Source organism: Oncorhynchus kisutch, linkage group LG5, assembly GCF_002021735.2.
Source record: "Oncorhynchus kisutch isolate 150728-3 linkage group LG5, Okis_V2, whole genome shotgun sequence".
Taxonomy (NCBI): domain Eukaryota; kingdom Metazoa; phylum Chordata; class Actinopteri; order Salmoniformes; family Salmonidae; genus Oncorhynchus; species Oncorhynchus kisutch.
Window position 1 is genome coordinate 38,614,791 of NC_034178.2, and position 15,363 is coordinate 38,630,153.

At 42.3% G+C, this 15,363-nt stretch overlaps 1 protein-coding gene across 18 annotated transcripts in view; it reads left to right on the top strand.

The window, feature by feature from the left end:
- The window catches only part of LOC109891016 (calcium-dependent secretion activator 1), a 181,600-nt gene extending 166,861 nt beyond the window's left edge, over nucleotides 1-14,739 (top strand). For all 18 annotated transcript variants that reach the window (XM_031825030.1, XM_020483253.2, XM_031825017.1 and 15 more), the window contains 2 exons: nucleotides 5,628-5,732; nucleotides 13,386-14,739. In XM_031825030.1, coding sequence (XP_031680890.1) covers nucleotides 5,628-5,732; nucleotides 13,386-13,559 — 279 coding nt within the window. In that variant the 3' untranslated portion in view covers nucleotides 13,560-14,739. The remainder of the gene's footprint in view (nucleotides 1-5,627; nucleotides 5,733-13,385) is intronic.
- The last annotated feature ends 624 nt before the right edge of the window (nucleotides 14,740-15,363 follow it).

Below are 15,363 nucleotides of genomic sequence, written 5' to 3' on the forward strand. Positions count from 1 at the left end.
TACCCTCACTGTGATCTTGGACTCTGGCATAAATCCCTCCTGACCCACCCCAGAGGGCCAGAGGTCCATGTCAGTGGTCAACACCAAATGAGGAAAGGAATGGATGAATAACATAAGATGAGGGAAATGGAAGTTAAATGGAGCTGTCTTTTATGTTGAGTGGGACAAGTCCTCCTGTTGGGGGAAGGGGGGTGACAGGATTGGTTGATCACACATACACACACACCATTTTCTCTGTTTCTCTCTCCTCTCCTCTCTCTCTCTTTCTCTGTTTTCCTCTGTCTCTCGCTCTCTATCGAAAGGGAGGTATGGTGGCATTTGTTTGATTAACTTGTCTGACAAAAGTGACAGCTGCTTGCCGGTGCATGTGGATGAGAGGCTCAGCGCAGGTCCCTCTTTGTACATCTGTCAGCGGAGAGGCAGGGGGAAAGGGTGAAAAGAAACAAATTGGTCCCAAAAGGCAGGCCATTCACCTTCTGCACCCCCTCTCTTCCCCCCTCCCCTCCTTCCCATTCAGGTGCTCGGCGGGATCCTCAAGTGCTTGCTGGCTTATTCCATTTCGTTCCCCCTATAGTCTGAAGTCCACAAGTGTTTTACCCATCATTCTGAGCCCCTGAATCCACCTCTAAGCAGCCTTTTGAAAGGAGTATGGCTCACTTTGCTCAGGCCTTTGCTCGGTTTTATTCACTGAGCTTTTCTGTCCTTTATTGTGTGTTTACTCAATGGCGCGGTGTAGTCCACAATTCCAACCATTTAGTTCCTCAGAACATGCGCTTTCTCTCTTTTTTTAACCATGTTTTTGTAAAGTACTCTTATTTTGACACTGTAATCGGTTCAACTGACACTAACTAGTGTAATGTGACTGTTGGTTTTTGTAAGAGACTCGGATTGCAACGGAAAATGTTCTCGCTTGCTTTCCTTTGATATAAACATTTATGTCAGTCTTGTGTTACATATGCACAGAACATTTATTGTTAGCCTTACTTATTTCACATTTCTTTAAAAGGAAAGGCTGACTATCTTAGTGATTTAGTAGTGGTTGGGCACACACAGAGGATTTTTGTTCCACTTAAGGTTGCGCTGAAGCATGTGAATCGTTGGCCGGCCTCTCCTTTGTAGATACGGCACAATCAGAACAGTTTGAAGCCCATAAACTTGCTGAGCCTGAAACTTTATTTCAATTTTGCCTTTCAGAGTGCTGCGCTCTATGTTTAGAGAAGTAGAAAGGAGAGCGGTGTGAGCGGAGCGCAGGGTGCTGGCAGGATCTGAGGGCCACAGCAGCAGTGGTGCTCAGCCAGCGTGGAGGGACACGGCATAGGGCCGTCAGCTTCCTGTGAAAGGACGGACTACCTATGGGATCAGCTCTTTTGGGGGGTGGGGGAGACCTGGGGGTCACCGGTGTGAGTTACTATGGTAATTGAGTTCTGTCATCAATGGGCCTCCTCTCAGGAGCTATAAAGCAGACAATAACAGGCAAGCAGCAGCGTTGAAAAGCAAGCAGGTAGGATTACTCTGCCCCTTTGTCGTAAGTGCATAATGTCTTGTAGTCAGATTTAAAGACTTCGCAACCCCTGGGTCCTCCCCTCAGCCGCCCGCTGGGGGGCCTAATTTAGCTGCCCTGGCTGCCAGCTCTCTCTGGGCCAGGAGACCAGTGTGGACAGCTCTTTTTAACCACTAACAAAGCCCTGTAGACACCCTGGCCAGGAGTGCTGGAGAAAGGTTGTGCCTTTGATCGGCCCTACCACTCTTTAATGGATTTTTGAGGATTGTTTTGTTTTTATTTTAAGGAGCTTGTAGAGCAGAGGCTGTGTGTGTTCTTGAGTGAATGCACAAGTGCGTGTGCGTGTGTGTGTGTGTGTGTGTGTGTGTGTGTGTGTGTGTGTGTGTGTGTGTGTGTGTGTGTGTGTGTGTGTGTGTGTGTGTGTGTGTGTGTGTGTGTGTGTGTGTGTGTGTGTGTGTGTGTGTGAGAGAGAGAGTGTTAAAAAGGAAAAGTATTGGTGCGTAATGTCTCTGTGATACACAGTGGCCTCCCCTCCTTTAAATGTAAGCCTGTCACTTTGCATTAGCATCGTTGCGGCAACAATCATCATTCCATGCCTCCCGCTAATTGCAGACACAGCTGGGTCCCAGCAGGACACTTACTACACACCCTAGCCTTGCACCAACCAGGGCCAATCTGTGGAGCACTAACACACACACACACCACACCTACTACAAGATCCAAGCTCAATCAGGCCAGATCCAATCTGGTCTGTAGCACTGACACATACACAATCACATGCACACACACAAACCTTTGCACACAAAGGCACACACACATCACCACCAGCAAGGGCGGAAAGAGGCAGAGTCACAGGTTGCTTGTAATCCCCCTATACCCCCCATGGAAGGGCCCCCGCCTCTGCTCCAGCATTCCTGCTTTTTGTGTTTTTTGGGATCCAGGACAAAGGCCTAAGCCGACCCCTTACCAGTCCTCTGTTCTAGTCTCGCAAAGGCGTAGTGGGACTGGTGTATGTGTTTATGTGTGTATGCATTGGGATAAGAGGGGAGGGGTATGCAGATTTGCACTGAATTCTGTTGGTTGCCCCCCTACCAGGCGTTATGGCTTCCTGTAACATGTCATATATGAGTGTGAACACCAGGTTCAAGGCGGGGTGTTGTGTGTGGTGGTGTTTGGTGGTGGAGGGGCATGGGGGGGTTGGTGTTGCAGGGGGCAGGAGGTTGCACTGCCTCCCAGCTCTTTACCCCTCTTCGGGACCTGCAGATGTTTGTATGTGTGTGATGAAGCAGTGGAACCCCCATCCGTAGGCGCACACATATACACACACACACACACACACACACACGCAAAGACACACAACCATCCAAAACCACCTTCATTATCCAATCCCTAATATCAGATGGAACTTGATAGAATGTCACAGTGTCACAGATTTGATCCCTGTTGGTTTATGACATTATATATTCAGAGCCATATTACACGTATTTTGGCTGTCAGCTATTGCTAGCCTCCTGCTGATCCCAATCGAGCCTAAAAAGAGTGAGTGCCTGGGTGTGTTCATCTGTTCTGAGAGATTTGTTAGGGTTTGTTAGTCTGTTCAGAGTGGAACAAAGCAAGAGTGCCATCACTGTTCATTTCACAAGCCTGGCATCAGAGTCTGTCACTCTCTGAGTTTCCCTTGAGCACCACGCCTCACACACACACACAAAAAAAGAAAAATTGGACCTGAAATCAAAAATGGATTGCCCTCCCTTAAGCTAAATATATTTGACCTAAACCCTCCCTGAACGTTTGAAAAAAACAAATGACCCTCCCGTATACCCAAAATAATCATTCAAATATAAAGGTGATAGTAGAGGACATGATAACATTTAGCCTCACTTCTTGGACAGACCACAGCCTTAGATATGCAGTTTTACAAACTGTTCATTGTCCTGTAAGCATTACATGGCAACGCAGGAATTTTGATAGCGCACAGGCTGCGGGCCAGAAGGTTGTGGGTTTGCAGACCACCGTGGACAAGAATAGGGGTGGAAAGATCTCCTTCGTAGTTAAAGTATTGCATGAATCTATCATCATATTTGAAGGTCAGAGAAAAAATTGCATTTAATAAAAATGTCTTGCAATTCTACGTTATTTTACATATTAGCAGAATCTTTTTTAATACCACACAAATGACTGAAATGACATGCTAAGAATGGACTGAGAGATAGGCCTATGTGTTCATCTTATCATATTTCTCCAATGCCAAATCAGTGATTGTTTGCAACGAAACTGTCCCTGTTTGCAAATAATACAATCTGAGACATCATTAGGAATCTTAGCGTGATGGGTTACTTTCAGAAGTTATGCATACCTTTCCACCCCAGACAGAATAGGCCTACCGACACAGAAAAATGTAAGCTTTAACTGCTGGCTACTCTTCTTCTGTAGCTTAACCTAAGAAGTGTAGGTAACAAGTGTTTCCCTAAAAGATGCCTGGGTTTCAACATCTTCTATTGTACAGAAAGTGAATAGTTTAATCAATTGATAGTGACAGAATTAGATTACTTCCCAAGCAAAGTGCATTTTTTGTCTCTTTGTCTATAGAAGTTTGTAGCTCAGCCTCTGAATGTAAAAGAAACTAAACAATGACATCATCATATGCATCTGTGTCACTTCTTCCCAGATATTTTACAGCTTGTTTCTAGCATAAAGCATTGCGGACCAAAGTGCTGTTCTAGATCACTTTATATGATCGGATCCGCTTTATTTTCTTCCAGATCCTAAACTAACAAAGGGTATGCCTGTGCTTTTTGCCATTTACTTGAATTAAAGTTTTAAAAAATTAAATAAACAATAATCCTATTTAGAGGTTATGAAGGTGAGAGAAAGAGAGGCTGACAAGGAGAGATGGAAGGAGGGCAGAGTGAAAAGAGGAGAGCGAGAGCAGTCACACCAGGCCTGGCCTCTCGGCGTGGGGTCGTGCTAGGGGCGAGATCACAGCCCTGCTGCCATGGCGATTCCTTCACAGGCACAGAGCGGCAGAGAGGAAGCTGCCACAGTGGTACACATGCAGCAGGTTCCCACAGTGATTCATCCCGCAGAGAAGGCCTTTACGTTGTACCCTTACTTACCCCAGCACAACTCCAGGGAGAAGCTATACACCAGGGTTCCCCACCTGGCGGCCCACAGGCCAACTTTGGCCCACTGGGGATTGTATTTGGCCCCCCAAGTCAGGGAATTATTTCCACACATAATAGCAAGATATGTGATCGTATACAAATGTAAGCAAGGATTAAAATGTTAATGTTTTAGTCAAATATTTGTAGTCTACAAATTATTTGTAATTATGTTTCGGCCCCCTGACCATCCAATCAAGAATAAATCGACCCGCGGATAAATCTAGTTCATGATCCCTGCCATACACTGTTATCTAGAAAAGGAACTGATGATGTATGTACTGTTCTACCTACTGGGGTATGTTCTCTTGAAACATGAAGTACTGTATACTGATAGCTACTTTTTATCTAGCTCCCTGGTAGAGAAGGTGCCTTGTGGCCTGAAAAATTGTTCTCATATCTCATGACAGTCTTTTTTGCACATGAGTGTAAAAAAGGACACAGCAGAAGGCCTCTCATTGACAGTGTGAAAGTTCCAGCAACACAAACTCAAGAGTCATCCCAGATATGTTCTCCTCCTTTCTTGTCTCTGCCTGACGGTTGAGCGCTAGTCCACTCTGATTAGCATCAGCCTGCCCTGATCATTACCAATCAATTAGACTTCAAACAGGACTCAGCCCACAGATTAACATCTGGAGCCTCTCAGCTATAGCTACTCCGGTTATAGAAGAGGTGATTCCAGTTCACTCTCCCCTCAGCTGAGAGAGAGAGCGACAGCAAGAGGGAGGCAGTTAGTCAGAGGGTAATGAGTGAGTGAAAGAGACAGAGAGGGTTGTTGAGATGGAGAGAAATACAGAGATGGAATGAGAGGGGGATGAAGACGGGAGAAAGAGAGGGCAAATTGTGTAAATTACTATGAAATGCTGGTTCTGTTCTGTGTGTTCTGTATTCTGGTTGTCTATGTGTGTGTACGTGTGTGTTTGTGTGTCTGTTTTGCTGGAGACTGTTGTGTTTGTGTGTTGCAGCAATGGTACACCAGCACCATGAACCTCCTGGGTATGTGGCTGACTGACCGGATGGACCTACAGCTCCATGTCTACCAACTCAAGATCCTCATCAGAGTAGTCAAGGTAAGTCAAGCTCAGCCAGCAGGCCTGTTCCAGGGCATCCCAAACCAATCGGTCATTCATTCAAAGTAATATATCAAGGTTCACAATCAAATAGTGTAGAATTACATAATTTCATTTTTAAAATAAAATGTTTATATTCTCTTAATCTGTGACCCATATTGAATGAGTTGTGACCTACTGTACCTTCTCATGGCTTGATAGGAAGCCTAGTACTGACAACCATTGTTTCTCTGTCCCGTGTTAATATTTCAGTGTGATGTTGGTGCAGTGTGAACAGTAACAAGTCTTACCAGCATAACGTCATGTCACACATTTATTTCTGTTCTCTCAGAGACTGATGAGGCCTGTATATGCATGGGATCTGTGCTCACATGTGACATATAGTTTCAGTGCCAGATGATTTAGTACAAAAATGGGTCAATAGGATGTCCCCGGAACGTCAGAAAATTGTAGCCTAAAGTCGTCAGGACGTTGTGTCATGGTCCCCATGAGGTTTTTGTCTCGTACACGGCGTGTTCCTGATGGGCGCAAAGGAACGTCCCACCCACACAAAATGTAACTCTCTATCCTGGGCAACCGGACCCTAGTTTCATTTCACCTCACTCCTTGTTACTGTTGCTAAGCCCATCAAGGGCCCTGATTGGTGAATCACTTATCCAATCACAGCTCTTTGTCTTTTGGCAATGTTAGGGACACCCACACAAAAAGTGCTTTTAACATTATGTTTTCAACGTACATATTGGATCCACTTCGGCATACATGATTACATTGCATTCCGATCTTCCTGCTACGACACCAAGTTAATGTCAATGACTGAGTTCACCTACACTTTTCACTTCAAAGTAAATCTCAGCTCTGTTAAAAATACACAAAAAAACGATTGTATGTATTATAGTGATTCCGGAGTAACATTAAAATATGCCCCACCAACATTAAACAACAATATGGAAGAAAAAAAACTCAAATAGCTAAAATAAGTTAATTAAATCAATGATGTGAGAATAGTCAGATGAACTAATAACTAAAATAACAGTGCAGATGGCACTCATTTTCTAAGTCCATATATACAGTGGCAAGAAAAAGTATGTGAACCCTTTGGAATGAACTGGTCATAAAATTTGAACTGATCTTCATCTAAGTCACAACAATAGACAAACACAGTCTGCTTAAACTAATAACACACAAACAATTATACGTTTTCATGTCTGTATTGAACACACCGTGTAAACATTCACAGTACAGGGTGGGAAAAGTATGTGAACCCTTGGATTTAAAAACTGGTTGACCCTCCTTTGGCAGCAATAAACTCAGCCAAATGTTTTCTGTAGTTGCGGAACAGACCTGCACAATGATCAGGACGAATTTTGGACCATTCATCTTTACAAAACTGTTTCAGTTCAGCAATATTCTTAGAATGTTTGGTGTGAACTGCTCTCCAGGTCATGCCACAGCATTTTAAATCGGGTTGAGGTCAGGACTCTGACTGGGCCACTCCAGAAGGTGTATTTTCTTATGTTGAAGACATTCTATTGTTGATTTACTTCTGGTGTTTTGGGTCGTTGTCCTGTTGCATCTACCAACTTCTGTTGAGCTTCAATAGGCGGGGTATTGGCACTGATAATGCGTCCATGATAACTGGGGTGCACAACAGGGTGCACAAGATTTTAAAGGAAGAATGTGCATTGCCCAATTTGGTACTCATCCCCTGTTTGTACCATTCTTTACAATTGGCTGACAGTGCAGCATCCAAAGAAACCATCCCTAGAAGTGTTGAGTACTTAATCAGGAAACCTACAACTGTTTTTCGATTTCCCCTAAACGGCGCGAGGCGTACAAAGCAGTGTATGCCACCATTAATTGTGGCCAGAAACCCCTGCAACGTGTGCCACACGTTGGCTATCGATTGAGCATGCGGTAACTCGTAGATTCAGCCAGTGGGAAGAACTGAAACTCCACTTTGAGTTGACCAAGGCCAGTGAGCATTGCTACACTTCAACTATGACAGATAAAATGAGGGAAAAAATCCAGAAAATCACATTGTAGGATTTTTTTGTGAATTTTACCCCTTTTTCTCCCCAGTTTCGTGGTATCCAATTGTTGTAGTAGCTACTATCTTGTCTCATCGCTACAACTCCCATACGGGCTCGGGAGAGACAAAGGTTGAAAGTGCGTCCTCCGATACACAACCCAACCAAGCCGCACTGCTTCTTAACACAGCGTGCATCCAACCCGGAAGCCAGCCGCAGCAATGCGCCGGAGGAAACACCGTGCACCTGGCCACCTTGGTTAGCGCACACTGCGCCCAGCCCGCCACAGGAGTCGCTGGGGTGTCCTTGTTATCAGTATAAAAGACACATGTCCACAACCTCAAACAGTCACACTCCAAACTCCACTAAGACCAAAGAGCTGTCAAAGGACACCAGAAACAAAATTGTAGACCTGCACCAGGCTGGGAAGAGTGAATCTGCAATAGGTAAGCAGCTTGGTTTGAAGAAATCAACTGTGGGAGCAATTATTAGGAAATGGAAGACATACAAGACCACTGATAATCTCCCAAGATCTGGGGCTCCACGCAAGATCTCACCCCGTGGGGTCAAAATTATCACAAGAACGGTGAGCAAAAATCCCAGAACCACAAGACCTAGTGAATGACCTGCAGAGAGCTGGGACCAAAGTAACAAAGCATACCATCAGTAACACACTACGCTGCCAGGGACTCAAATCCTGCAGTGCCAGACGTGTCCCCCTGCTTAAGCCAGTACATGTCCAGGCCCGTCTGAAGTTTGCTAGAGAGCATTTGGATGATCCAGAAGAAGATTGGGAGAATGTCATATGGTCAGATGAAACCAAAATAGAAATGTTTGGTAAAAACTCAACTCGTCGTGTTTGGAGGACAAAGAATGCTGAGTTGCATCCAAAGAACACCATACCTACTGTGAAGCATGGGGGTGGAAACATCATACTTTGGGGCTGTTTTTCTGCAAAGGGACCAGGATGACTGATCCGTGTAAAGGAAAGAATCAATGGGGCCATGTATCGTGAGATTTTGAGTGAAAACCTCCTTCCATCAGCAAGGGCATTGTAGATGAAACGTGGCTGGGTCTTTCAGCATGACAATGGTCCCAAACACACCACCTGGGCAACGAAGGAGTGGCTTCGTAAGAAGCATTTCAAGGTCCTGGAGTGGCCTAGCCAGTCTCCAGATCTCAACCCCATAGAAAATCTTTGGAGAGAGTTGAAAGTCCGTGTTGCCCAGCAACAGCCCCAAAACATCACTGCTCTAGAGGAGATCTGCATGGAGGAATGGGCCAAAATACCAGCAACAGTGTGTGAAAACTTTGTGAAGACTTACAGAAAACATTTGACCTCTGTCATTGCCAACAAAGGTTATATAACCTTTGTAAGTATTGAGATAAACTTTTGTTATTGACCAAATAATTATTTTCCACCATAATTTGCAAATAAATTCATAAAAAATCCTACAACGTGATTTTCTGGATTTTTTTTTCTTCTCATTTTGTCTGTCATAGTTGAAGTGTACCTATGATGAAAATTACAGGCCTCTCTCATCTTTTGAAGTGGGAGAACTTGCACAATTGGTGGCTGACTAAATAATGTTTTGCCCCACTGTAGCTGGTGTAACTGAGTCAGGTTTGTAGGCCTCCTTGCTCGCACACACTTTTTCAGTTCTGCCCACAAATTTTCTATAGGATTGAGGTCTGGGCTTTGTGATGGCCACACCAATACCTTGACTTTGTTGGCCTTAAGCCATTTTTCCACAACTTTGAAAGTATGCTTGGGGTCATTGTCCATTTGGAAGACCCATTTCCGACCAAGCTTTAACTTCCTGACTTATGTCTTGAGATGTTGCTTCAATATATTCACATACTTTTCAATTCCTCATGACGCCATCTATTTTGTGAAGTGCACCAGCCCATCCTGCAGCAAAACACCCTAACAACGTGATGCTGCCAACCCCATGCTTCACGGTTGGGATGGTGTTCTTCAGCTTGCAAGCCTCCCCCTTTTTCCTCCAAACGTAACAATGGTCATTATGGCCAAACAGTTCTATTTTTGTTTCATCAGACCAGAGGACATTTCTCCAAAAAGTATGATCTTAGTCCCCATTTGCTGTTGCAAACTGTAGTCTGGCTTTTTTATGGCGGTTTAGGGGCAGTGGCTTCTTCCTTGCTGAGCGGCCTTTCAGGTTATGTTGATATAGGACTCGTTTTACTGTGGATATAGATACTTTTGTACCTGTTTCCTCCAGCATCTTCACACTGTCCTTTGCTGTTGTTCTGGGATTGAATTTCACTTTTCGCACCAAAGTACGTTCATCTCTATGAGACAGAACGCGTCTCCTTCCTGAGCAGTATGACAGCTGCGTGGTCACATGGTGTTTATACTTGCATGCTATTGTTTGTACAGATGAACGTGGTACCTTCGGGCGTTTGTAAATTGTTCCCACGGATGAACCAGACTTGTGGAGGTTTGGCTAATTTCTTTTGATTTTCCCATGATGTCAAGCAAAGAGGCACTGAGTTTGAAGGTAGGCCTTGAAATACATCCACAGGTACACTTCCAATTGACTCAAATTATGTCAATTAGCCTTTCAGAAGCTTCTAAAGCCATGACATAATTGTCTGGAATTTTCCAAGCTGTTTAAAGGCACAGTCAACTTAGTGTATGTAAACTTCTGACCCACTGGAATTGTGATACAGTGAAATAATCTGTCTGTAAACAATTGTTGGAAAAATGACTTGTGTCATGCACAAAGTAGATGTCCTAACCAACTTGCCAAAACTATAGTCTGTTAAGAATAACTTTGTGTAGTGGTTGAAGAATGAGTTTGAATGACTCCAACCTAAGTGTATGTAAACTTTCGACTTCAACTGTATACCTTGTTATTAGCTTGTACCTATAATTGTTGATCAGTTAGGTAGCATGTTAACTACCAATATGCTGCCTAAAACTATAATTGTTCAGAATGTTTAGGTTTACTAGTTAAAAATAAAATATACACAATTTAATTGTTCAATAATGTGTAGTGTGTAATTGTTAAAAAATTCAATGTGTTGTGTTGAAAAATAAAAATATCTGATCATATAAAATGTGTTGTGTTTATATCAATTTGAGTAATGTCATTGTGTATTCTACGTAATGACGCAGTTTTACGTTATTATGTCATCACGCAATGACATCACAACGTCATTTAGCAACAAATCGACCTGCCACTAGCAACTTCCTCTGAAAATTTGTTGGCAACACTGACTGAGGCAGCAAAGCAGCCCCAAACCATGACGCTCCCTCCACCATACTTTACAGTTAGGATGAGGTTTTGATGTTGTTGTGCTGTGCCTTTTTTTTCACACATGGTGTTGTGTGTTCCTTCCAAACAACTCAACTTTAGTTTAATCTGTCCACAGAATATTTTGCCAGAAGTGCTATGGAAAATCCAGGTGGTCTTTTGTGAACTTCAGACGTGCAGCAATGTTTTTTTTTGGACAGCAGTGGCTTCTTCTGTGGTGTCCTTCCATGAACACCATTCTTGTTTAGTGTTTTACGTATTATAGACAGAGATGTTAGCTGACACTAGGATTCTGCGCTGTGCTCTTGCAGTCATCTTTGCAGGACGGCCACTCCTATGGAGAGTAGCAACAGTGCTGAACTTTCTCCATTTATAGACCATTTGTCTTACTGTGGACTGATGAACATCACGGCTTTTAGAGATACTGTTGTAACCCTTTCCAGCTTAATGCAAGTCAACAAATCTTAGGTCTTCTGAGATCTCATTTGTTTGAGGCATGGTTCACATCAGGCAATACTTCTTGTGAATAAAAAACATACATTTTGTGAGTGTTTTTATAGGACAGGGCAGCTTTAATTAACCAACATCTCCAATCTCATCTCATTGATTTGGACTCCAGGTTAGCTGACTCCTGAGTCCAATTAGCTTTTGGAGAAGTTATGTTTAAATGATGTATACAATATAGGCAAGAAAAGAAAAAAAAAGTTGTGTGTTATTAGTTTAAGCACACTGTTTGTCTACTGGTGTGACTAAGATGAAGTTCAGATCAAATTGTATGACTAATTTATGCAGAAATCCAGGTAATTCCAAAGGATTCACATACCTTTTCTTGCCCAAGGCGAATAAATCGTTTGCCAACATATTTATAAAAATATTAATGACATTTCTGCATATTAAATATTATTTTAATGAGTCACGGCTGCTGGGGCTCCCGAGTGGCTCATCAGTCTAAGGCACTGCACCTCAGTGTTAGAGGCATCACTACTATCACTACTGACCCTGATTCAATTCCAGGCTGTATCACAACCGGCCATGATTGGGAGTCCCATAGGGCGGTGCACAATTGGCCCAGCATCGTTAGGGTTTGGCCAGGAAGGCCGTCATTGTAAATAAGAAATTGATCTTAACTGACTTGCCTAATTAATTAAAGGTTAAGTAAAAGAACAAGTACATTTGTTTTTGCATTATGAAGTTGCTACCCAAGCGGCTGGTTGTTAGTTATTTTCTCATGTTTTGACCCAGTCGTTACGTCTAATAATTGTATTCATTTGACGTTACTATCAGCATACCCCAAATCCAGAGGTTCTGAGTTCAAATCCCAGGTGGGGTCATTTTGTCAGGACCTTTGTCAGTGATCATGTCAAATGTAATCATATTGTTGTTAATTAAAGGTTTTTACACTATTTTAGCTTAACAGCGTACCACTTACCTTAAAAACCCCATATAATTTAATTACTTTACTTATAATGGTTTCAGAGACCTGGGACCATCATGTGACAAAAAAACACAACGTCCTAAAATGATCCTGACATGGTCCTCAGTGACGTCCAGGGAACTAGACAAAGGTACCTCAGAGACCGTTTCCTTGGGCCCGTCATGCGACGTCCTAAGGACAAGTAAAATTAAAGTCCTGAGATTGTCCTTAAAATGTTGTGACATAGTTCTCAGTGACATCCTAGGGACTTACAGGGAACTACACAAAGGTCCCTCAAAGAACCTTCCCTTTGGACCATCTACATCAAATAAACGTCCTGAGAATGGCCTAAAAAGGTCCTGACATGGTTCTCAGTGAAGTCCTGGGAACTTAAAGGGTAATTCACAAAGGTCCCGCAGAAAACGTTCCCATGAGAGCATCATGGGAATTCCCCTTGACCATCATGAAATGGCTCCTTGTCGTCATTGAATGTCCCGTGGATAACATCTCTCCAAAACCCCTTTAAGGGACCTAATGGGAACGTTGCTGTCCTTAAGACAACCCCTGTTTGTGGGGATGTCTCTTTGGGGAACATGCTACACGTGGATAATTTGCTAAATGTGTCAAATATTGTGAACCGTTAAGTGTCCTCTTCTCCGTTTGTCCACTCCTACATTTTTCCTGATCTAAAAAACACATGCTAGGTGAAAGCATTGTGATGCCTGGGAAATTGTTGTCACTAATTAAATTCTTTAATGATTAAGATAGAGGAAAGGAGACAAGGAGAGGAGTCCACTCTAAAAGGTCGAGATTCACCCAAACATTGCAGTGCATTCCTGGCTTCATGTCCTCTCTTGCCTTAGCAACTGACTGAGAATGTTTCGTCTGTGTGCTAGTCCCAACCTTGACCCTCTCTACTCTCTTGTTCCAGAAAAAGTACCGTGACTTCCGGCTGCAGGGCGTCCTGGACTCCACACTAAACAGTAAGATGTATGACACGGTGAGGAACAGACTGACCCTGGAGGAGGCCACGGCGTCGGTGAGGGAAGGAGGGATGTCGGGCATATCCATGAAGGACAGTGATGAAGACGACGATGATGACTAGATCAACATCACCTGATGGAGCCTGCGAATCAATGCATGTACCAACTTTGTTAACCACTGGACCAATCTTATAGGGTTATTATTTTCCACTGTCAGATAGATAGAAATACCCACAAAGGAACAACAATACAAATTAGTAACCAAATACATAAATTATAATGATATTAGTTATTATAATTCTAAAATATATATATTTATGTGTTGAACTAAAAAAGTATAGGTGTTTTACAAAAAAAGTTAACATTTGCCTAGCATTCACTCTTGAATGTTCCTAAGCAATATGGAGAGCCATGTATGCGATGTTGAGTACCATGATTAGGGATAATGCTTGGTGTGTACCTGTTGAATGCAAACCTGTTGAGGCGCTTTGCTAACGTACTGTGAATACAGTAATGGTACATCATTGTGAGGAGGAGAGTAACATCACCTATTGTTCTCATTCATCTCAGAGCGTATGTCTACTGCCTAAAGGGAACCAAACTACAGACAGCCAGGCAACCTGTTTGTATCTAGATTACAATATATTATAAAAAGTAGCTATCCATTCTCTCTCGTCTCTTAACATCAATGTAGAATTTACTTTGTTGACTCAATTCAATACTCAATACTACAACATTTTCCCTCACTGGCAAAACATTTAGCCACATTTTTTTTTTAAATTATGAGTTGTTTTAGAAATGCAATATTTTCATTGTTTCATTGTTATATCTTGTTGATGTATTTATTGATCATTTATGTTTTTTAAAACATACATTTTTTTTTGAATATGTTATATTTTAGTTATAATAGCAATTATAGCACAAAGATATTCAATCACAAAGGGAAAAGAGACATTCTTCTGTGTCCCCTATACTTCCGCCATTCCAGGTGATTATGTGTGTCCACACTTTTATATCTTTATTGTGTCTGCCAGTATTTCCTCTGCCGCTGATGTTGTTTTGTATATACACATATTGTACATTACCCTGTGTGCAGTTACTGAATGTCCCAGGTATCCTCTTCTCTCCAGAAGTGTGTTTGTTCTCAGTGTAAAGTTACTGAATGTCCCAGGTATCCTCTTCTCTCCAGAAGTGTGTTTGTTCTCAGTGTGCAGTTACTGGTGGAGTAATTTTGCTTCTGCCTTATGGGAGCCTATAGAACTGGGGCCCACAAAGTGAAAATAAAAGTATCTGTACAAACATACTGCTTTTTTATTCATTTAATTGTTATTGTTGTTGTCTTGTACAGTCCTGATGGGTATACTAGAAAGTAGGATAAATTAGTTAGCCAGATAAGTTTGATAAACAACCAGAAATAACTATAGATGTTGCTTAATTAAGAAAGCTAAACGTAGATACAGTATGTGTTTTTGGTTCGAGAGTCATTTAGACAAATGCCCATTTCACGCTTTCAGGAAGAAAAAAAAATATTTCTGAATATTTAGGAAAGTTAGTTAGCCAACTCCTTGATCCTGCTTTGGAGTATATCCCCCTGGAAGTCATATTCATTTTAGTTAAATTTCCTAGAAGTAATCTGCCCATAGAAATTAGTGTAAAGAGTTAGTGTTATGTTGTGATACATTTTTAAGAAAAACAAACTCAAATTGAACCTGAATGCACAATACATACACTATATAGGTATGTGGACACCCCTTCAAATTAGTGGATTTGGCTATTTCAGCCACATTCGTTGCTGACAGGTGTATAAATTGAGCACACCGCCATGCAATCTCCATAGACAAACATTGGCAGTTAATAAACAGCTAATAAACGGGAAGCAAGTACAGGGAGTGAATTTAATAAATAAAATAAACATCTGCGTTATAC